We start from the raw sequence: 17,651 nt of genomic DNA on the forward strand, positions 1-17,651 counted from the left end.
AGAATCCTTCCTGAACTCCTGAGCTGGCACTGCCCCTGTGCCCTGGGCTAGAGGTTGAGCCAACAAATGGTCCTGAATTTGTTTGGAGTCGATCTTTGGGTTTTGGCAGCTTACTGACTTAGGCACGTGGCCCTGGGCTGAGTGATCACACTGATACATAGCACCCACTCTCTGGCAGTGGCTTTTCCTTTGCTTCTTCCCAAAGGCACTTGACAACATTCTCTGTGCATCTGCAAAACACCACTAAGGGCCAGATGGGGAGACATGAGGGAAATATAAGACAAAATAGGATTTAGGGAAATATTTTGTCTCTCTCCCTGAGATTTAAGGTGCAATAAATGTTTGGATCCTAAACCCTGAAAATGGGGTTAAAATACTTGTAGGCAAGAAACCCATGTGGGCTGAGCTATGCAGTGAACTAAATTTCTGCTTGTCCTGTAATAAAAGCAGAGTATTGAAGCCCCAGGTCTGTAACTGCTGCTGGCTCTGAAATGCTCATGTAATTTTGTCATGTAGTGGGAGAAATGGAGCTTTTCCTTTCTGCTTTGAGGTCAGGCAAAAAGCAAGTCTTCTTTCTCCCTCAGACCTTGCCTGAAAGCAGTCAGCTGGTTCTCTCCCTTTTTACTCTCTGAGGGTCAAACTCTTTGATCCCTGCCAGTATCTTTTTCTGTTCTCTTTATCTCACTTTGAGGCAGGTTTTATTACAGGCAGCTGTCCCCAGAGTGCTGGCAGGTACAGTGCTGCAGACAGGCAGGGACACTGATCAATAGTAAAAAAACACAACCAGCAACTTGAAGGTTCAGGGGATGCAGCAAGAGACATGACCTAGTTCCCTCCTTGCCTGAGAGCAGAATAGTCAGTTCCCTGTTAGGAAGGGCAAGGGACAGGCAAAACTGTACTTTCAGTAGTGTGTTTTTGCTTTGTCTAATGGTTTTTAGAAGTTGTGGGGTGGGGGGGGTGTGTTCTGCTTTGTTTGGTTTTTACCCCAGATACAGCACTGTGAAATCCACGCTGTTTGAATATGCAGTGCCCAACTGTGAACACTTTCTTTTGTTTTCCTGGAAGCTGAAATGCCTTGAGACTATTGAGGGACTGTACTGCAGTGTTGTGTACTTGGGGCAAGGCTCCCTGAATTCAGTCTTGCATGCCAAAGCAGAGGGAAAGCAAACCTGGACCCATATGGTGAGCACAGTGTTGGCTGTCAGCTTGACTCCTGCTGATTCTATCATCCTGCTCCTGGGCATACATTTGAAGATACATAAGGTCTCAGTCTGCTTTTGCTTGGAGCTTGTCTGTACTCCTTGAAGGCAAAAGCAATTCCTTTAATCTAGAATGCAATCAAATTTGGGCATATTAGTCACCACACATGATACAAGTTGCTGTAGGGCCCAATAGGAAAATCCTCAATGCTTTAGCACAAAGCACATTGGAGAAAAAACTCCTTGTGGCAACATCTAAAAGTCTTTACTGGTATAGAAATGAATTGTAAAGATAATCCTACCAAACCAGGGAGGAAATGCAGCAGCAACTACTTTGTCAAGACAAGACTCTGCTTTGCTTTTGCCTTAGCGAGAATTCATCTTGCATGTCCCCAGCTCGCCAGCCAGCATGGGCAGGAGCGATTCCCAGCTCTGAAATACCTGGCATAGCTCTGGGCTGTCCATATGGTACTTCTGGGAGTGGGGAGGGTTCGGCTTTTCCTGAGGCTCCGCTGAATGGGGTAGAAATTGGAAATGTCTTCCCAGCCGCCAGAACTCGCTGCCCGCCTGTCTGTTGTTTTCACTCAGACTGACAGGTTGGAAGGTTCCCAGGAAGGCAGCAATACAAGCCTTGACAGCAGATGTTATGTGAGAACCAACGCACAAGAGATGCCTTCCTCTTGGCAGAAGGTAGATTTTCAGTGGTTGAAATTGCATCCAAAGAGTAAAGAAGGTCAAGGAATTAAAGGATTTTGATTGCCTCTCTTTGGCTATCTGGTCACAACAGCTCTTTTACAAGCTGGATTTTTGCTTTCTCATAGCAGACTTCTCTTCATTTCCCCCTCTTGCACTGATGACAGTGTTCACACTTCATTAGCTCTGATTAGAAGTGAAACCTAGAGTGCAGCTGCCCTGAAAGAAGAGACTTTGCACCTATTCTCTGTGGTGGAAAAAGCAGTGGAAAGTTTGTCTATTGAGAGAAGAGCTGGAGAATCTTCATTAGGACAGAGGTAGACTAAAGCTAAGATCTTACACAAGTAACAGTAACACCTCCTAAAATTTGCCTTCCCATCCTTGGTGTATTTTGCACACTTGCAGCCAGCTGGTCCCTTTCTCCAGGCTTTTCTCTAATTTACTGACTCCAGCACATTAGTTCAATGCTGCTGTTTTATGAACAGTTTTCAACTCTCTATTAAAAACTGAACTTCAGAGGACTGAGGGGCAGGGGAATGCTCAGACATATGTTTTCCTCATTCCCTTTGAGCACACTTGTCTCTTCCTGCCCTATTTGTTTGCCTGCAGAGTGCTTGGGACACCCCAGCTCCATCCCCTCTTGTGGGGCAGTGTGTGCGTTCCCAGGCTGACAGAGCACACCTGCCCTCGACATGTGTTCCTAATAAAAAGCATAATCGGATCCTTCTGCAGCTTGGAGAAAGCTGGTACTGAACATGCAGAACAAGCAGAGAAACAGCAGCAGAGGCTAAAGCCCTAGAACATTCTTTGGGGAATTAGAGCAGAGGCTTAGTGTCATTTTACATCGCTGACGTTTTCCCTCCTCTTCGACCTCCCCAATGTAATTTGCAAAGATCCGGGAATTATTGGTATTTCCCTGGGATACAGAGCTTAAACCCCTCCTTTGTATTGAAATCAGCAACCAAGATGGCACTTGGAGCAAGGGTGAAATGATTCCAAATTGTTGGCCTCTGTGAAGCTTCCTGTTCTGTGTTAATCACAGATAAACTGGGTTACGTTTGGGGGCTCAACACAACATTGTCAAAGATGCAGTCAGAAGGGAATTTCTGGTGTCTCTTGGAGTCTGCTCATTTCACACTCCTGCAGACTCTTCCAGGAGAAAGGACTGGACAACAGGAGCAGCATTTCTCCTCTTTAGCTATATTTCATTCATAATTTATTCCAGAGGTGAGACATGGGGATTCCCATGAGTTCAGTTAATATTACCGCAGGCCTGGGCCCTAGGGTATATCACCGTGTCCCGCAGCTATAGGGAGGAGGAGGAGAAAAGATCCAGCAGGCAGGAATTGTGCAGCAAGATTGATTTATTTAATTATTTTGCAAACTCTTTTATAGACTTTTTTCTTCATAGTCTAATTGGACAAAGGACCAGCCACCCCTTGGGGTGATTGGCTAAAATCCTAAAATATCCATTGTCAAAATATTTTTCTACTATACCATAAACAAGACTTTCCAAGGTTGCAGGTGGCTTGGTTGTTTACATTCCCTGCTACCTCTTCTGTGAGAGAGAAAAATCTCTCACGGACTTAGAAAATAACAAGAAAATCCTCGCTAACATCATTTTTGTACCTACAAGTTAATCCTTGAGATTATTTAATTTGAGGTTATTTAATTACAGATGAATCCTTTAGAGTATGTAATTACAGTTTAGGTCAGCACATAAAAAAATGAAATTCATATTTATGTTGTACATCTCTTCCCACCTTGCCCCTTAAACTCTCCTGTTCTGGCCAGATCACAAGACAAAGCTTCTTTGAATAAAAAGTTCCATTAAATAAACAAGTTTTTTTATTGATGAAACTCATTTAAAGAAGAAATGAATTATAAAGTCAATAAAAAGTAAATTTTGAACACTAAGCAGATACAAACAAAGCCAGGAGCTGGAAGAAATCACAAAAGGAAACCCTCCCTTCCAATGGAGCTGGAATTAGAGATTCAGGGAAGTTCCCTTAATTCACTAGCTGTTGGTTGGTTGGTTGGTTTGTTTTTCTGAATGCAAAAAGTCACCTTAGTCATAAAGTGAAAAATGTATGGGGTGAGCAGAATGATGGTTGAGGGTTATGGGGCATTAATTTCTGAGCAAAACAAACTTCCCTAGTCAATCGCAGTGCTTGGTGCTTCTGAACCGTGAAAAATGTCCAGAGCTTTATCAGGTTTGCTGTGACAGTACAGCTGATAATCCCTCCCAACTCTGCCCATAAACTGGGCAGGTAAATCATTTTCATTGTTAATTCCATCAGGAGTTTCCTGGCACAGGTATCACATAAGATTTGCATCTACGTGTTATAGAGTATAATAACAGTGAGTAGATGTAGGGCTGCCACTTTGCATGGCTGTTAACCCAAAGTTCCTACTCTGAGAGGTGATGGGAGATCTGGGGAGGGAGAAAACCATCCTAGAGTTCCTTTGGAATCACGGTTTGTATTCAGGATGCATCTTTTCTGCTTGGATATATTTGTGTGTGTAAATTGCATTGTTTGACCTGGTGTAAAAGACTGGATCTTGCAACTATATACATGCTCAAGCAGGTACAGAGGATGTGTGCGAGCACACTCCTAATTTGTTACTTGGGTTCAAATGCCTTTATGCTGGAGATGAGAGTGTGCAGATGGGTGATTGGACATCTCGTGGAGTGCTGGGACGTGCAGAAAGCATTCTTGTTTTTCCAAGAGCGTCTTGGAAAAACATCTCAGCCCAGGTCCCGCAGCCCAGGGACGAGCAGGTGCCTCGGGGCTTCAGCACCACGGCCAGAGCCCGGGCCGGGCCGGGAATCCTGCGCTCCTTTGGGTTGGGAAAGCTGTCCAAGATCGTCGAGTTCTCCCAGTACTGCTAAGGCCACCACTAAACCTGTCCCCAAATGCCACATTTACTTGTCTTTTAAGTCCCTCCAGGGATGGAGTCGTAGGGAGCAATAAGGTCCTTCCTCAGCCTCCTTTTCTCCTGAGCCCCCTCAGCTATTGCTCATCAGCCTTGTGCTCTGGACCCCTCCCCAGATTTGTTGCTCTTTACTGCCCAAAAACTGCCACAAACTTCAGGAAAGAACCCCAGTCTCCAGGTTTTATGTTAGCACAGTACAAGCAATAGGAGAGAGGAAAAATCTCTGATATTCTGTTTGGTTTTGCTTTGTCTACCTCTAAACAGTAATAGTTCTACTCTGAGACAATTCTGAAAGGCAGCAGGTACAATTAGATTGGCCATTGCATGTGGCCAGAGGATTTATTTTTCCCTATAGCTCACAGGAACTTAGCCTGAGGCAGCCTTGGTTTCAGAAATGCCCAGCAGAGGAATGAGGGAGGCCCCTGAGCTACCCTTCCTCCACTGAGGTTCTGGGATGTGCTCCCATAAGGCTCACCCAAGAGGAAAGGAGTGAGCTGCCTTCTCTTTCATATGATTATAGAAAAAACTTCAAGGAAAAACATGGTTTAGTGATGCTACAAAAACATTCCATTTCCTCCCAACGAGGCATGTTTTGTCAGGGAGAGCTGGAGAAAGCACAAATGTTGTATAACTCCCCAGCAGAAATCTCATTATCTTGCCTTTTGTTTTCGGGTGTGATGTATTTTTCTGTCATATTAAAAATGAATGGACTCTACTTTTCAAGCCCTCCCATGCATCATTCTGTCTCCTCTTGGAGTGAGTCACTGTGTGCTACAGGCTGACTCCTGTTCCCAGGAATTGAGTTCACAGTGGAAAACAATTATGCCTCACAATAACTTTACTAACACAGTTACTGTCAACCAGGATCTCGCTAAGCAGGGTGTTATGTAAAGATGTAAAATGAAGGATGGGGAGGATATTTGATTAACAGGAAGAAGGCAAAGCAAAGTAAGACCCTGCTGCATCTGGAATGCTTAACTCCCATGGAGTTTGTTTCTGTTTAGGCTGAGGAACACCTTGATACTGAGGCCAACGGAGGCAGCTCTGATGCTTTAGAGCTTCTACAAACTACTGAGTTACTAAAGATTTTGGTGTCTCTGAACATTTCTGCCAGTACACCACCATTTTTATGGTTAACTACTCTTCTGTCTCACCTGCATAAAAACTACTCACCTCTTATTGGTAATTTACCCCATATGACAGAAATGCTGAGCCGATGAGTTCTTGTCCTGACTCTCAGTGTCTCCTGTCCGTTGTTGTCTGTCCCACGAGGCCCTCTCCTGTATCCCCATCACTTCTTACAGAGAATTAATTTAGCACAGTAGTTTCAATAAAGCCAAGCCATGCTCTTACCAATCATTCAAGAAACTGAAGGTGAGGATGGGTCTTGCAAGTTTTCCTTCTTGAGCTTTGGGTGTGCTCCCTCAGTGCCTGCCCTGACACCTACACCTGCCCCCCGCCTACAGCAAATGTGACTTGGCTCCACAATTACAGAAATGCTGCCAAGCTGAGTGTAAATAGTGGCTGTTGAAGTTGTGCCCAGTGGGTTCTGACCAGGCTCACACTGGCTGATGCTAAAATGATTTATTCTCTCTATTTTCCAGCTGGTGGGCTTTGTGTATGCCTGTTACGTGGTTAGTGTTTTTACAGAAGAAGAAGACAGCTGTAAGTATTTATCAACAGATCCTTTGGCAAAGATTTTAGTAAATTTTATTTCTCTCTCAGATGTTCATCTGTCAGGACTGAGCTGCCATCAGACTTCTTTCCATCTCTGCCTCTGTGTGTCATGGCACTAACTACCCCTCAAGGATCAGCTATTTTTACAGTGAGGGTTTTTTTCCCCTGTGTCACTCTGTGTTAGATGCTGTAATTCTGCTACACTTAGAGCACAAAAAGAGCTTGGGTTTGGCTTCTCAGCTGGACTAAGCTTTAGAGAAGCTGGGCAGCTACTTCTTTTCTCAAGCTCATATAGCCAGAGAATAATGGTTCTGAAATATTACTGCTGTGATTAAAAGCACCTACAACAAAGCTTTCAGCCCAGGGCTCGAGCAGGAGACCTGCTGAGCCTCATGTGCCACAAGCTGAGGATGAGCAGATCATGAGAGTTCTTGCCAAGAACCAATCTGACCACTTAATTTAAGAGCAGGGGAAGTGCTGTATTTGAATTACGAGGAGGAGGAAGGAGCCAACTCCGTCGTGTTGGGTACACAAATCTCTTCAGTGACAGTGAGTCACTGTGACACGTGTCAGGGTAAAGACTCAGAGGTCTGTGGGACCTGTGCAGGTATCCAGTTGGTCCTGGATTGCTTTGCACCTCTAAAACTCCCTTTGAGACCAATAATTTTACAAACAGAAAAATGGATGCAGAGAGTTAAAATACAAAGTTCGGTTTGTTTGGCACTGTGTTGGGTCTAGGCCAGTTTACTCCAGCAAAGGATCTCATCCAAAAGTTTTACATCCAAGTATCAATTCTTCTAAGGCATTGATTAGGTTTGTGCAAGTAGCTTTGTTGTTTTAAAGAGCAGCTGGCACGGATGAGAGCTGGAAAACAGCAGCTTTGAACTGAATATTTGAAAGTATGTGAAGAATGTGTTTTCATAGGAGCGAGAGGAGATGCATTACTTATCTGCCTCGTCCTTGTGTTTTTTTCTTCCTTCCTTCCTGCCTGAACTCATTCTCCTGGCTTTATTGATCATTCCTTTAGAGCTTGGCAGTGCACTTAGAGAAGGTGCTACATTATAGTAATATTTTTTTAATTAGGCTATAGCTCTTCTATTAGCTAAGTAGCTCCATTTCTGAGCCCCTGCTGAATATTGTAAAGCAGTAGCTTGACAGAACTCATTTTTATAGTAGGGGTCTGTTAGGAGAGACAAAAACATGGAAGGAAACTTTATCTAGGAAACACAGAGCTGTTAATTTCAGGATATGTATTTTTTTCCCCACTAACAAATTCACTTTCCCTCCCAGTTTCCCAGCTTGGAGTTAAAATGCCAGCTTGAATAATTAACAATGACAAACCATCAATATTTCACACTCACAGGGGTAGATCCTTCCAGTGACCTGAATAAATTTGAGCTGCGTTTTAATTTTCTCTTCCATTTGTGGTTTCCTTTAAATGTTGCTTTGATATGCAGCATGAAGTAATTATAAGTGCTGAGGCACATTAATCAGGAAGCTCATGCTAACGTGATTTTCATGAGAAAACACAGCAGTAGGGATCTACCAATGCTGAATTGTGGGCAAGAATATTTTAGATGTGCTAATGCAATGTATTGTATCACAAGAAATCACACTTAAGATTTTTCTTTCAAGTGTCTTGGATTTTGAGTGCCCTCATGCTTGGGTGTTCACATGATAAGCCTTGTGTTGGTTCAGGGTACTAGACAGTTACTGAAAATTGCAGTTCTTCCCAATTCTTCCCAATTTAGGCCTTCCACAACTGAGATAATAAAGTTAGTATTTTGGGGTTTTTTTAGTGCAGCCGGTTTTGATTTAAAAATCCTCAAATGCTTTCAAAAGTGGCTGAGAAAAGGTAAAGTTTCACTGAAACTATTTGGGAATTATCCCAACAATTAACTTAGAACCTCTACAGATCTCACCCATTACCTGTCAGTTGTCCCAAAATCACAGTATCAGCATGAAGCTCTCCAGCAAGATGAATTTGTCAGAATCTGTTGTCCTTAAGAAGTCTTTTAAGAAGTTTGGGTTGTTTCACATCCAATATATTAGTAAATACTTTTTTCTATTATTTGATCAGTAAAACTCCTCAAACCTCTTCCATCTTAAATTTAAAATAATAGTGCCACCTTCAGGAAAGAAAAATAAGCAGGCACTTAAATAGTTAATAAAACTCTCCAGTTATTTTTAAATGGCACTTGGACAGGATGGTTTTCACACTTCCATACAAAATGCACTAACTTGGCACCAAAAAATGATCCAAACTGGGTCTATTTGAAAGGGTTTTGGCAAGGCCTGCGAGGTCAGTCACAAATCACAGCACCTCACACCCCTCCTGCCCTGACTGTGCTGGCCAGCTCTGTGCTGCAGGCTCGGCCTAAAGTCCAGGGAACTGAGACAGCCTTGGAAAATTCTTCCCTGGTTACTAAGGGAATTGTCACTTAGAACTCTCCCTGCTGAGTTACGCTGCCCTTCCGTGAACACTGGAGAAGGGAAGCATTGTTCCTACTTGTACTCAATTCAAAGAAATTGAGTTGGCAGAGGGGATGCGAAAAATACCAGAGCTGAAGGTAACGAGGTGGTTGCAGTTTTCCAAAGCTGCTGTCGTCTTGCAGGAAAGACAAGTGGGGCAAGAAAATTCCCCCTTCAGTGTATAACCTTCACGGGGAGTGCTGTGCTGCCAACTTCTCCCTGGCATTCGCTCAGGAGCCGTTCCCCAGCTTCCTCCCCTCGGCTCCGCGCGGAGCGGCTCCGGCTTTGTCTGCTCGCTCTCATGTGCGGTCACAGCGTGGGGGCAAGACCCAAGGAGGCTTCTCTAGAGTCCTTTGTTAGCTCTGCTTTAAGTTTTGTGTTAGCTGAAATCTCCTCTTTGGCATGCTTGTCCATCCCAAGAGATCCCAGAAATCCATACCTGAAAAAATCATTTTTCTGTTCCGTCACTAATTTTTTGTGTTTATGCCATGACATGCACCAACCCTTCCTTTCATTTCCTTTCCTTTCAACTTTCTGGCCATGTTTGTTTGTTTGTTTATTTGAGTTTCGATTTTTTTTCAGTTGATTTCATTGGTGGATTTGATCCATTTCCTCTCTACCATGTCAATGAAAAACCCACCAACCTTTTGTTCAAGCAGACATACCTGTAAGTATCATCTGTGCTAAGAGACTCCACGTGCTTCTTGGTTTCATGGCTCAAGGGTACCACAGGTTTGGGTTTTTTCTTCTTGGCAGGTTGATTTCTATAACAGGCTTTTCAGGCATGGAAGGAATGAACAAATGGACACCAGGGGTGAAGCTGCCCTTTCTCAGCTCCAAAATAATTTTAAATTCTGTTGCCTGCAAGAACTGAGCCTTCCACGTGTGGGGCAGCCCAAGAGTTCAGCTGAGAGCAGGGAGCAGAAAGGGGAGTTGTCCACAGCAGCTTCTCTCATACCAATAAATGAAGAGCCACTCTTGAAGTCCCATTTCTGCACAAGATCACAATTTCACTCTGTCCACTTAAAAGCTGATTCTTAATGAGATTCTCAAACACAAAGGCCAGATTTGTCTGTTTAAAGCAACAATGAGATCTGAGCTTATATTCCTTAAATTGATCTGCAAAAGGCAGTTCAACACATGGAAGTTTTTTTACAGCAGCTGCTGAGGGAGGCTGTTTTTCAGGAACAATGTTACCAGAGAGTCCTGCCAAAAAGAAGGATGTATGTGAGGGTGGTGGAAAAGAGTGGGGCTGAGGGGACAAAAACTTCCCTGAGGTAGATTGGTAGATGAGCCCCTCTAATTTCATAAGGACTTACTGCCCACTTCATCACTGCAGCACACGATCAGGAATACAAGTAATTTTTGCAAAGCCATTGAATTCCCTGTAACTTTGGGAGTTCTATAGTGTTATTACAAGGGATGCTACAGGAGATTCAATATTGATTTCTCACAGTGGGGTGGAATTTTTCATAGTCTGCAGAAGCTGTGCAGCTTTAAGCAGCTCCCTGATTTACTAGCTTGATGCAGCAGCGTGCTGAAGAAGCATCACATTTTACAGTACAAGGTTTGGGCTGCTTTTTTCTTAAAATGACCAATTCTGCTTGTGAAAAAAGCTATCACTTCCAAATGAAGATTCCTATATGGGGAGACTGGAATATGAAGAGAAGTTAGCAATGCAAAACTTTCTCCCAGGGCCTCAGTAAGATGGGAAGCTGCTGCTGAAGTCCACAGATAATTTTGTTGTTCCTCACTCCCGTTCCTCAGCCCGTCACTTCTCTGTTGATATTTTCTGCCAGCACAAAATAATATTTCTCTCAGGCCAACAGGAGGTGAAAACAGCTGCTGAGCTGTAGATAATGTGACCCTCTATAAATTTCAGTAGCCACCAAATAGCAATCTTTGTTTATTTATTTCAGCCTTACTATTGCCTTTTTTCCACATGTGTGAATGGTAGTGAGGGGAGGAAGGGATAATTGATTCCCGAGCTGTGGTGCCACGGAGCATTGCAGGCTGGGGCACTGAGTGCCAAATGCCCTTGTCCTGCTCTCAAAATCATTTAGTGATGACTTGAAGGCTTTTTTGTTTTTTTTTTTTTTAATATCCTGTTGAGGAAGATGAAAAACAACAAATACATCCAACTTATCTGGGGTGTAAGTTTATAGAAGAGCTAGGGATCGGGAACATGGGCTTTCTGGTTTGAACTCCTTTTTGTTGATGGAAATGCTGAATGCACCCAAATTTATTCTACAACTGATCACTTGGAGCTGACTGCTACCAGGAACTTTCCTTTTAGGATGGCATCACCCCCTTGTCTGCACTCAGCTGCACTCCTGAGAATGCTTTGTCTGGGCTCCCACAGCTCTCTAACAGGATCAGTTTTCTTCATTCCCTAATGGAATTATCCTGTTCACTCCAGTTTTACCTATCTTTTTCTGATGAGACCACACTCTTTCCTCCCCACTGTTCCCTTCCCTGCATTTTTCTCTAGTCTCTCTTCTTCATCTCTCCAAATTTATGAGTTTTTAGAGATCTGAGACTCCACAGAACAATGACATGAGCTGCTAAATTCAATATTCAAACTGTGCACCCCAGTTCTGGCCTTCAGCCTCCAGCCACAGCACTGAAAGAAGTTCTTAAATACCTTTGCCTCCTACTAGGAGGAGAAAACATCTCCCCAAACAGTTACTGATAATAGATATTTCCACACCATAATCCAGTTATGTCCCAGCTTTATCATAATGATCTCCCTGACCTCAGCTGCAAGCCTCCAGTTAGTGGAAAACCTCACAAATTTTCAAGTCAGGTGTTATTTTTCTCTTTTAAAAAAAGCCAACAACAACAATCAACCATCATTTTGTACTGTTTTTTACAAAGGCAAGATTTAAGTGTGCTCATCTCAAATCACACCTTGAACACTCACACAGCAACAATGATATTCTAAAAGTAATTTTTTTCAGGTTCCACGACTGCTTTTGCTCCACATTTCATTGACTCCAGGGGAGTTTGGTTGTGATAGTTACTGTTTGAAGTCACAACCTTACATAAAAGAGGCTCAAATTAACATGAAAAAAATGGTTCTGGAAGTTTTACTGCCTAAAAGAATTGCCTTTAATCTCACTGCTGATTACCAATCAAGGCACCACACTAATTATTTAATAATAATAATATATTAGGACTCTTGGTGGAAGCATGTTAGTCTTCAGTGCCTGAGTTTCTGTGTCGAGATACTTACCCAAAAGATAGTAAATCACTTCTTGAAAGCCAGAGGCTAAATGAGAATATTTCCAATGAGTTTTTAGGAAGGAAGGGTTGAACTCTTCCCCCTCCCTCAGCTGAAGCTCAAGTTCAGGTTGTGCCTGCTGGTGCCACTGTCTCCCTTTGTGCTGCACAGCACAGGACCTCAGCTCTGGGTTTCTTTTCTTCTTGTTTGTTCATTTGTAGTAACAGAATTCTCATCACTTGAGGCATAAAAGCATTTTTGCACCGATAACTGTGGAAGTGTTGGCCGAGCCAGCTTTGGCATTCCTCACTCAAGCTGTTCTCTCTGAGCCCCCTGCACTACCTGCCAAGTACCCAGAGCATCCTGAGCATGTCAGCACCTCCTGCCTGCTGAATCCTTTCAGTCTCCTGACATCATTCTCCAAATTCGTTTTGTAAAGCAGCACTGTGCAATCTCAATTATAAAGCAGAATAGCCTCAAAGTGTGTTTTTTACACAGCTAAATCAGGAACCTGCTGGATGACAGGAGGTACTCTCTGTTTATTTAAAGGTACAGAGATGAGCACTGGATCTTCCTGCCTTTTAAAACTGTGTTTGTAAGGCCAAGCAGTGAACTGCACAGCTGTGAGTTTCCAGCCCCTGACACTGATCTGGCACCTCAAGTACTGCATCACATTAGGGCCTTAAAAGCTTTAATTTTAGTCATGTAGCCAGATTTTATGGACTTTCCTTTCCTCAGATCTACCAGTGGAAAGAGCCCTGTGTTAACACAGGGTGTGACTTTTATCAGATGGAGACCTCAGTATTGACAGGGCAGCAACAGGAGGCATTGGTTAATTGAGGGATCTGAGGCTCCAATTGCCCACTTTAATGGTCCCTCATCAATCTTTTGTGGGGCACTGTCTGCTGGCCACAGGCATGAAGCAGCTGTGAGCATTAAAGGACTTGTCCCCATACAACCATCATCCCTTACTGGCTTAAAGTGGGTTCTTCAATACACCAAAGTAGGTTCTTCAATACCAAACTTTGACAACCAGAATAATTTACAAAGGAAACTTAAACAGGAAAAAAATACCACTTTTTTTCTGAGGAGAAAAAAAAAACCACAAAACAAAACACTTCTGCTTCTCTTTCTAGGTAGACTTTTTCCCAAACAAACAACATGAATTTGCAAACTCTTTTGATCATCCTGAAGCTGCATGTGTAAGAGGTGATGTTTCAGCCAAAAGCATTCACTCACCTTTACTGCTGGCTCCAAAAGTAGATCTGCTTATCCTGCTGCACCTACACAAAAAGCACATCACCGCAATTTCAAGCAGCTCTTTTATCCTAGAGATGACCCTTAGCTTTTTAAGTTCCTAACCAAATTTTATGCAGCTCCAAATGCTGAGGATCCATAGATCTAACACTCGAGCCTAACTGCAGCATATTCAGGTCTGACATATGCATAGCATTCTTTCCAGGCTTGAAGACTACTTAACCACATTACTTCTGAGCTCTCAATCCTATTCCTCATCTGTAGTCAATTATTTTTAAAAGTCCAGAAGACAAAAGAAAAAAGCTGTCCTCATTATTTCCACACCCTTTCTGTTACATGAAGAAAGCAATTGAGTACTTGCTCCATACTCACATCCTGCCTTCACCTTTTTCCCCCTCTTACAGGCCTGCGTAAGTGAAGAGGAGCCAGAGGATGGATAAACCTTGCACTCCACCAAAGGTGCTGCAGGAAACAGTCCCCTGGGGCCTGGATCTTTGGCAGAGGAAATGCAGGATGGTGAACTCCATTCCATTTTTTTGGTCCTTGTCTTCTTTTCAAACGCAATGAATGTACATCAAAGAATGGCCACACAGTTGGTTTTTAATTCTCCAAGTGCCCTGACGAACCTTTCCTACCGCAGTCTGCTGGTACTGGCCCAGAAATGGCACAGGCCTGAAGACCTCTGGCAGAACAAGTTCACCAAGAGCCTCTCTCAAGAGCTACAGTTGAAGTCGGAGCTGCTTCCTTGCGCCATGGATCCAGAAAGAAGGAAGCACTGCATAACACCCTGGGACATTTCATATGTTCTGTAGTTAGTTTCCTCCCCTTTTTCTGAACAGAGCCTAAATCCCCTAACACAACTTCATCTCCTCCCTGCCTGTATAAAACTAGGTGGGGTCTCTTTACACTTGAGTTACTTAGGCATTGTTGGGTTTTAAGTTATAGATGAGAACTCTTCCCTTCCTCCTCCCCAACCACCCAGGACTCCCTTGCTCATTCTCTGTAGACGTGGCAGTAGGCATTTGTCCTGGAATTCAGTGCTCTGTGGCCTAACTCCTGTAATGCTGAACAGCTGAAAACTTCTTCACTCAGCAGGGAGCTTCTCCCCACTGCAACCGGCCAAGCCATTCCTGGAGCAGCTGTAGCTTACTCTGGGTCTGCCCAGCTACATTAAATTAACCCTGGTGTAGCCACATACGCAGCTGAATCCTGCTGCAGGACACTGGAAAAGACCCAGTTCCTCATGGATCAGAGGTGGGTTTGCACCTGCCTTCTTCACCTAGAGCCACACCTATTCCATGGTAACATCGAGATGGAAGAATTTCATCTGTGACAGGTTTTTCGAGGGGAGGGAAAGGGGCTGAAGGGGGAATGTGAGTGTAATAAAGTTGCATTAATGAGCTGCAGCAATTAATTAAAAAAACAACAAAACCAAGTCAGTTTTGTTAGCTGTGTCTCCCAGCATGTTAAGTGTCAAAAGCAGAGGAGGAGCACTTGTCAGCCAGCCCTGGCATTTTTGGGTTGCTACTTCCAAGTGCTGTTGTAATTCATTATTGACTTGCCTAATCTTCTTGGGATTACTTGGCATTTTTTGAGAAATGCTTTTCAGAAGGGTCAAGCTAGAAGCCATGCTAGGGAGAAGTGTGAGGGAAGAATTAAGAAAAAAATAAAAACATTAAGTGCTAAATCTTTTTTTTTTGTCTCATTCCAAGGGGCCCAGGAAGCAAAATCATCTTTTATAAACCCAAATGTATAAGCACTAAGAGTATTTTTTGCTTCTGTGTGACTTCTATTCCAGATACCCAAACATCCTAAGTTTTGCTTGAGTGCAGCTGCAACTAAAAATGTTGTTTTCTGTAGGGTCTTTTTTCCCCTTCTTTTAGCCACCAAAACAGACAACTAGTTTCATCCTAGTTTAGTAACTCAAAGAAAAAAGCTCAACCCTGACAGCTCTGCCTGACAAAACACAACTACCTCCCTTATTAGTAATATTATGTCACTACCAAGTTAAGAAATATCAGTGAAACACAAGCTACTCTCCATTTTGAGATCCCACACAGCAGTGTGCACACACCATTAACACTTTCTCTACCTCTCCTTTATTCACTTCCTTTCTGTATCACACTCATTCCTGCCTGCCCACCTGATGTTCCCTGGAGAGGCAGGGAAACAAAAAGGAAAAGAATACACATCCTCTCTTCAATGAGATTTTCCCATGAAAGATTTCATTTGTTTGGGGCTTTTTAAATTAATCTTTTCTCAGAAAGCACTGACTTCACACTTTTTGGTTTAATGTGATTTCTTTTCCTCAGAGAGAGTATTATCAATCAGATACCAGGAGGTACCAAAACCCAACACAGATGGTAGAAAAAGCACAGTTTCAGCTCTGGACAGGTGAAACATTTCACTGGTAGTTTCAGGAAGCAATTCTTTTAGGTGGCAATAAGAGGGAACTTCTGGAATTATTTTGAGGTCTGCATGTTTTTAACACTACACCTCTCCAACTGACCAAGCCCTGATGCCACTTTCACCAATAAAACTGATCAAAACCACTTGCCAAGTCCTCTAAAGAGATAAAGCATCAAACTCTGCACTTAACAGCATTGCCCCTTGGCTTTAACACACACTGGTAAAGATCAACTAAATAAAAGTGTGATGACTGAGTAGCTTCAGAACTACCACTCAGTTGCCTGTGTTCATTGTAGCATAAAGCACCAATTAACAGGAGTAAAACAAACACCAAGCCCATATTCAGGTAAGCCTATAATATGCAGTCCCAATGACTGCCATTAATCATAAGAAAAAAAAATATCAGCCTGAGAAGAAACAAAGCTACCCAGGGTCATATTCCACACTTAATTACCTCCTCCAGGTTTCATTAGCAGAGCCATTCATCCTCATGCTCTGAACTCCTGCTTCTGCTCTGTGCTAGACCCACTCCAAGTACCACAAGGTGACACAGTGACCCTCTGTTCTGTGAGGGCACAGAGTGCCAGTCCACTCCATCCCATCCCATCTCCAGCCTGATCCAGGAGCAGGGAGCAGCTGAAGGTGGTGCTCAGGTGTGTTCCCTTATCTCCCTCTGTTGGGGACAGACATCCCTGGAGATGTTTCTTGAACAGCATGGTACCTCTTTCTGAAGGGACATTTCCCCACAGGAAAAAAAACAGCTCCTCCCTTCCTGATGTGGAAAAGCCACAATTTTCAGTGTTCAGTAGGAGAAACCCCAGAAAGCTGGTCCATTTCCCGCCTTGCTTAGGTTCCAGTCACACTGAGATGAGTTTGGGAGGAAATAACACTGCTCCAGCAGTGAGCTGCTGTTTTCCCTTCTCAGATTAGCACATCTATTTAAACTATACACTTTTGCTGTATTTATAGAGGCAAAACAAAGCCAGTGATATCTTGAACCCAGACAACACCTTATTTGGCATGGTGGTGACATTCTGCTCCCTAGGAAAGCTGCTGGGTCTGGCAGAGACCCAACCAATTCCTCCAAGAGTTGCAGAGTTTAAACCACTCAACTTGTAATTTCTCTCAGCTTTGCCAAGAACTAATATTCCCTTCTGAAGCAGGGATGAAGACAGCTGCCTTCCCATGTGATCCACATAGATAACTGACACCTTAAAGTTACTCACAGGCAAGCCCATAAGCCTGTTTAGTAACCAGAGCTGGAACTAAAGAGAAGCAGTTCCAGAGCCACAGACTAAAGAGCCACCTACCAAAACTCTGCAAAGGGCTCAGATGCAGAATTATTCCCCATTTGAACAGTTTCATGTATCGGATCCTTGTTCTCCTGCATCCTTATCCCTTCTTTTGCAGTTTAAGATAACCTGGACAAACCAGATTCTTCCCTGTGAGGCCCCGGCCCAGGGTGCCCAGAAAAGCTGTGGCTGCCCCATCCCTGGAAGTGTCCAAGGTGGGGTTGGACAGGGCTTGGAGCAACCTGGGATAGTGGAAGGTGTTCCTGGCCACGGCAGGGGGGTTGGAATGAGATGAGCTTTAAGGTCCCTTCCAACCCAAACCATCTGAAGGCTCTATGACCCATGTGCTGTCTGGTGAATTCCAAAGGAAATTAGTGGATGGTGAGAACAGTTGCTTTTCTTACTCATGCCCATGCAGCACTGAAGGACAGATGTGATTTACAACCTGATGTCACTCTAACATCTTAGGACACCATCACAGCCCTCCCCTGG

General features: G+C 43.5%; 1 protein-coding gene across 3 annotated transcripts in view; it reads left to right on the top strand.

Annotated features, from left to right (window-relative positions):
* Positions 1–15,145, top strand: part of NKAIN4 (sodium/potassium transporting ATPase interacting 4) — a 50,657-nt gene extending 35,512 nt beyond the window's left edge. The window contains exons 5-8 of one of the 3 annotated variants that reach the window (XR_005603487.1): positions 6,434–6,494; positions 9,561–9,645; positions 13,338–13,410; positions 13,863–15,145. Coding sequence is in view for 2 of the 3 variants with exons in the window: in XM_039563594.1 (XP_039419528.1) it covers positions 6,434–6,494; positions 9,561–9,645; positions 13,863–13,872 (156 nt within the window). In the remaining variant the exon portion in view is untranslated. The remainder of the gene's footprint in view (positions 1–6,433; positions 6,495–9,560; positions 9,646–13,337; positions 13,411–13,862) is intronic. The other 2 variants (XM_039563594.1, XM_039563595.1) reach the window with 2 other exon arrangements.
* The last annotated feature ends 2,506 nt before the right edge of the window (positions 15,146–17,651 follow it).

This window comes from Corvus cornix, chromosome 20, assembly GCF_000738735.6.
Source record: "Corvus cornix cornix isolate S_Up_H32 chromosome 20, ASM73873v5, whole genome shotgun sequence".
Classification (NCBI taxonomy): domain Eukaryota; kingdom Metazoa; phylum Chordata; class Aves; order Passeriformes; family Corvidae; genus Corvus; species Corvus cornix.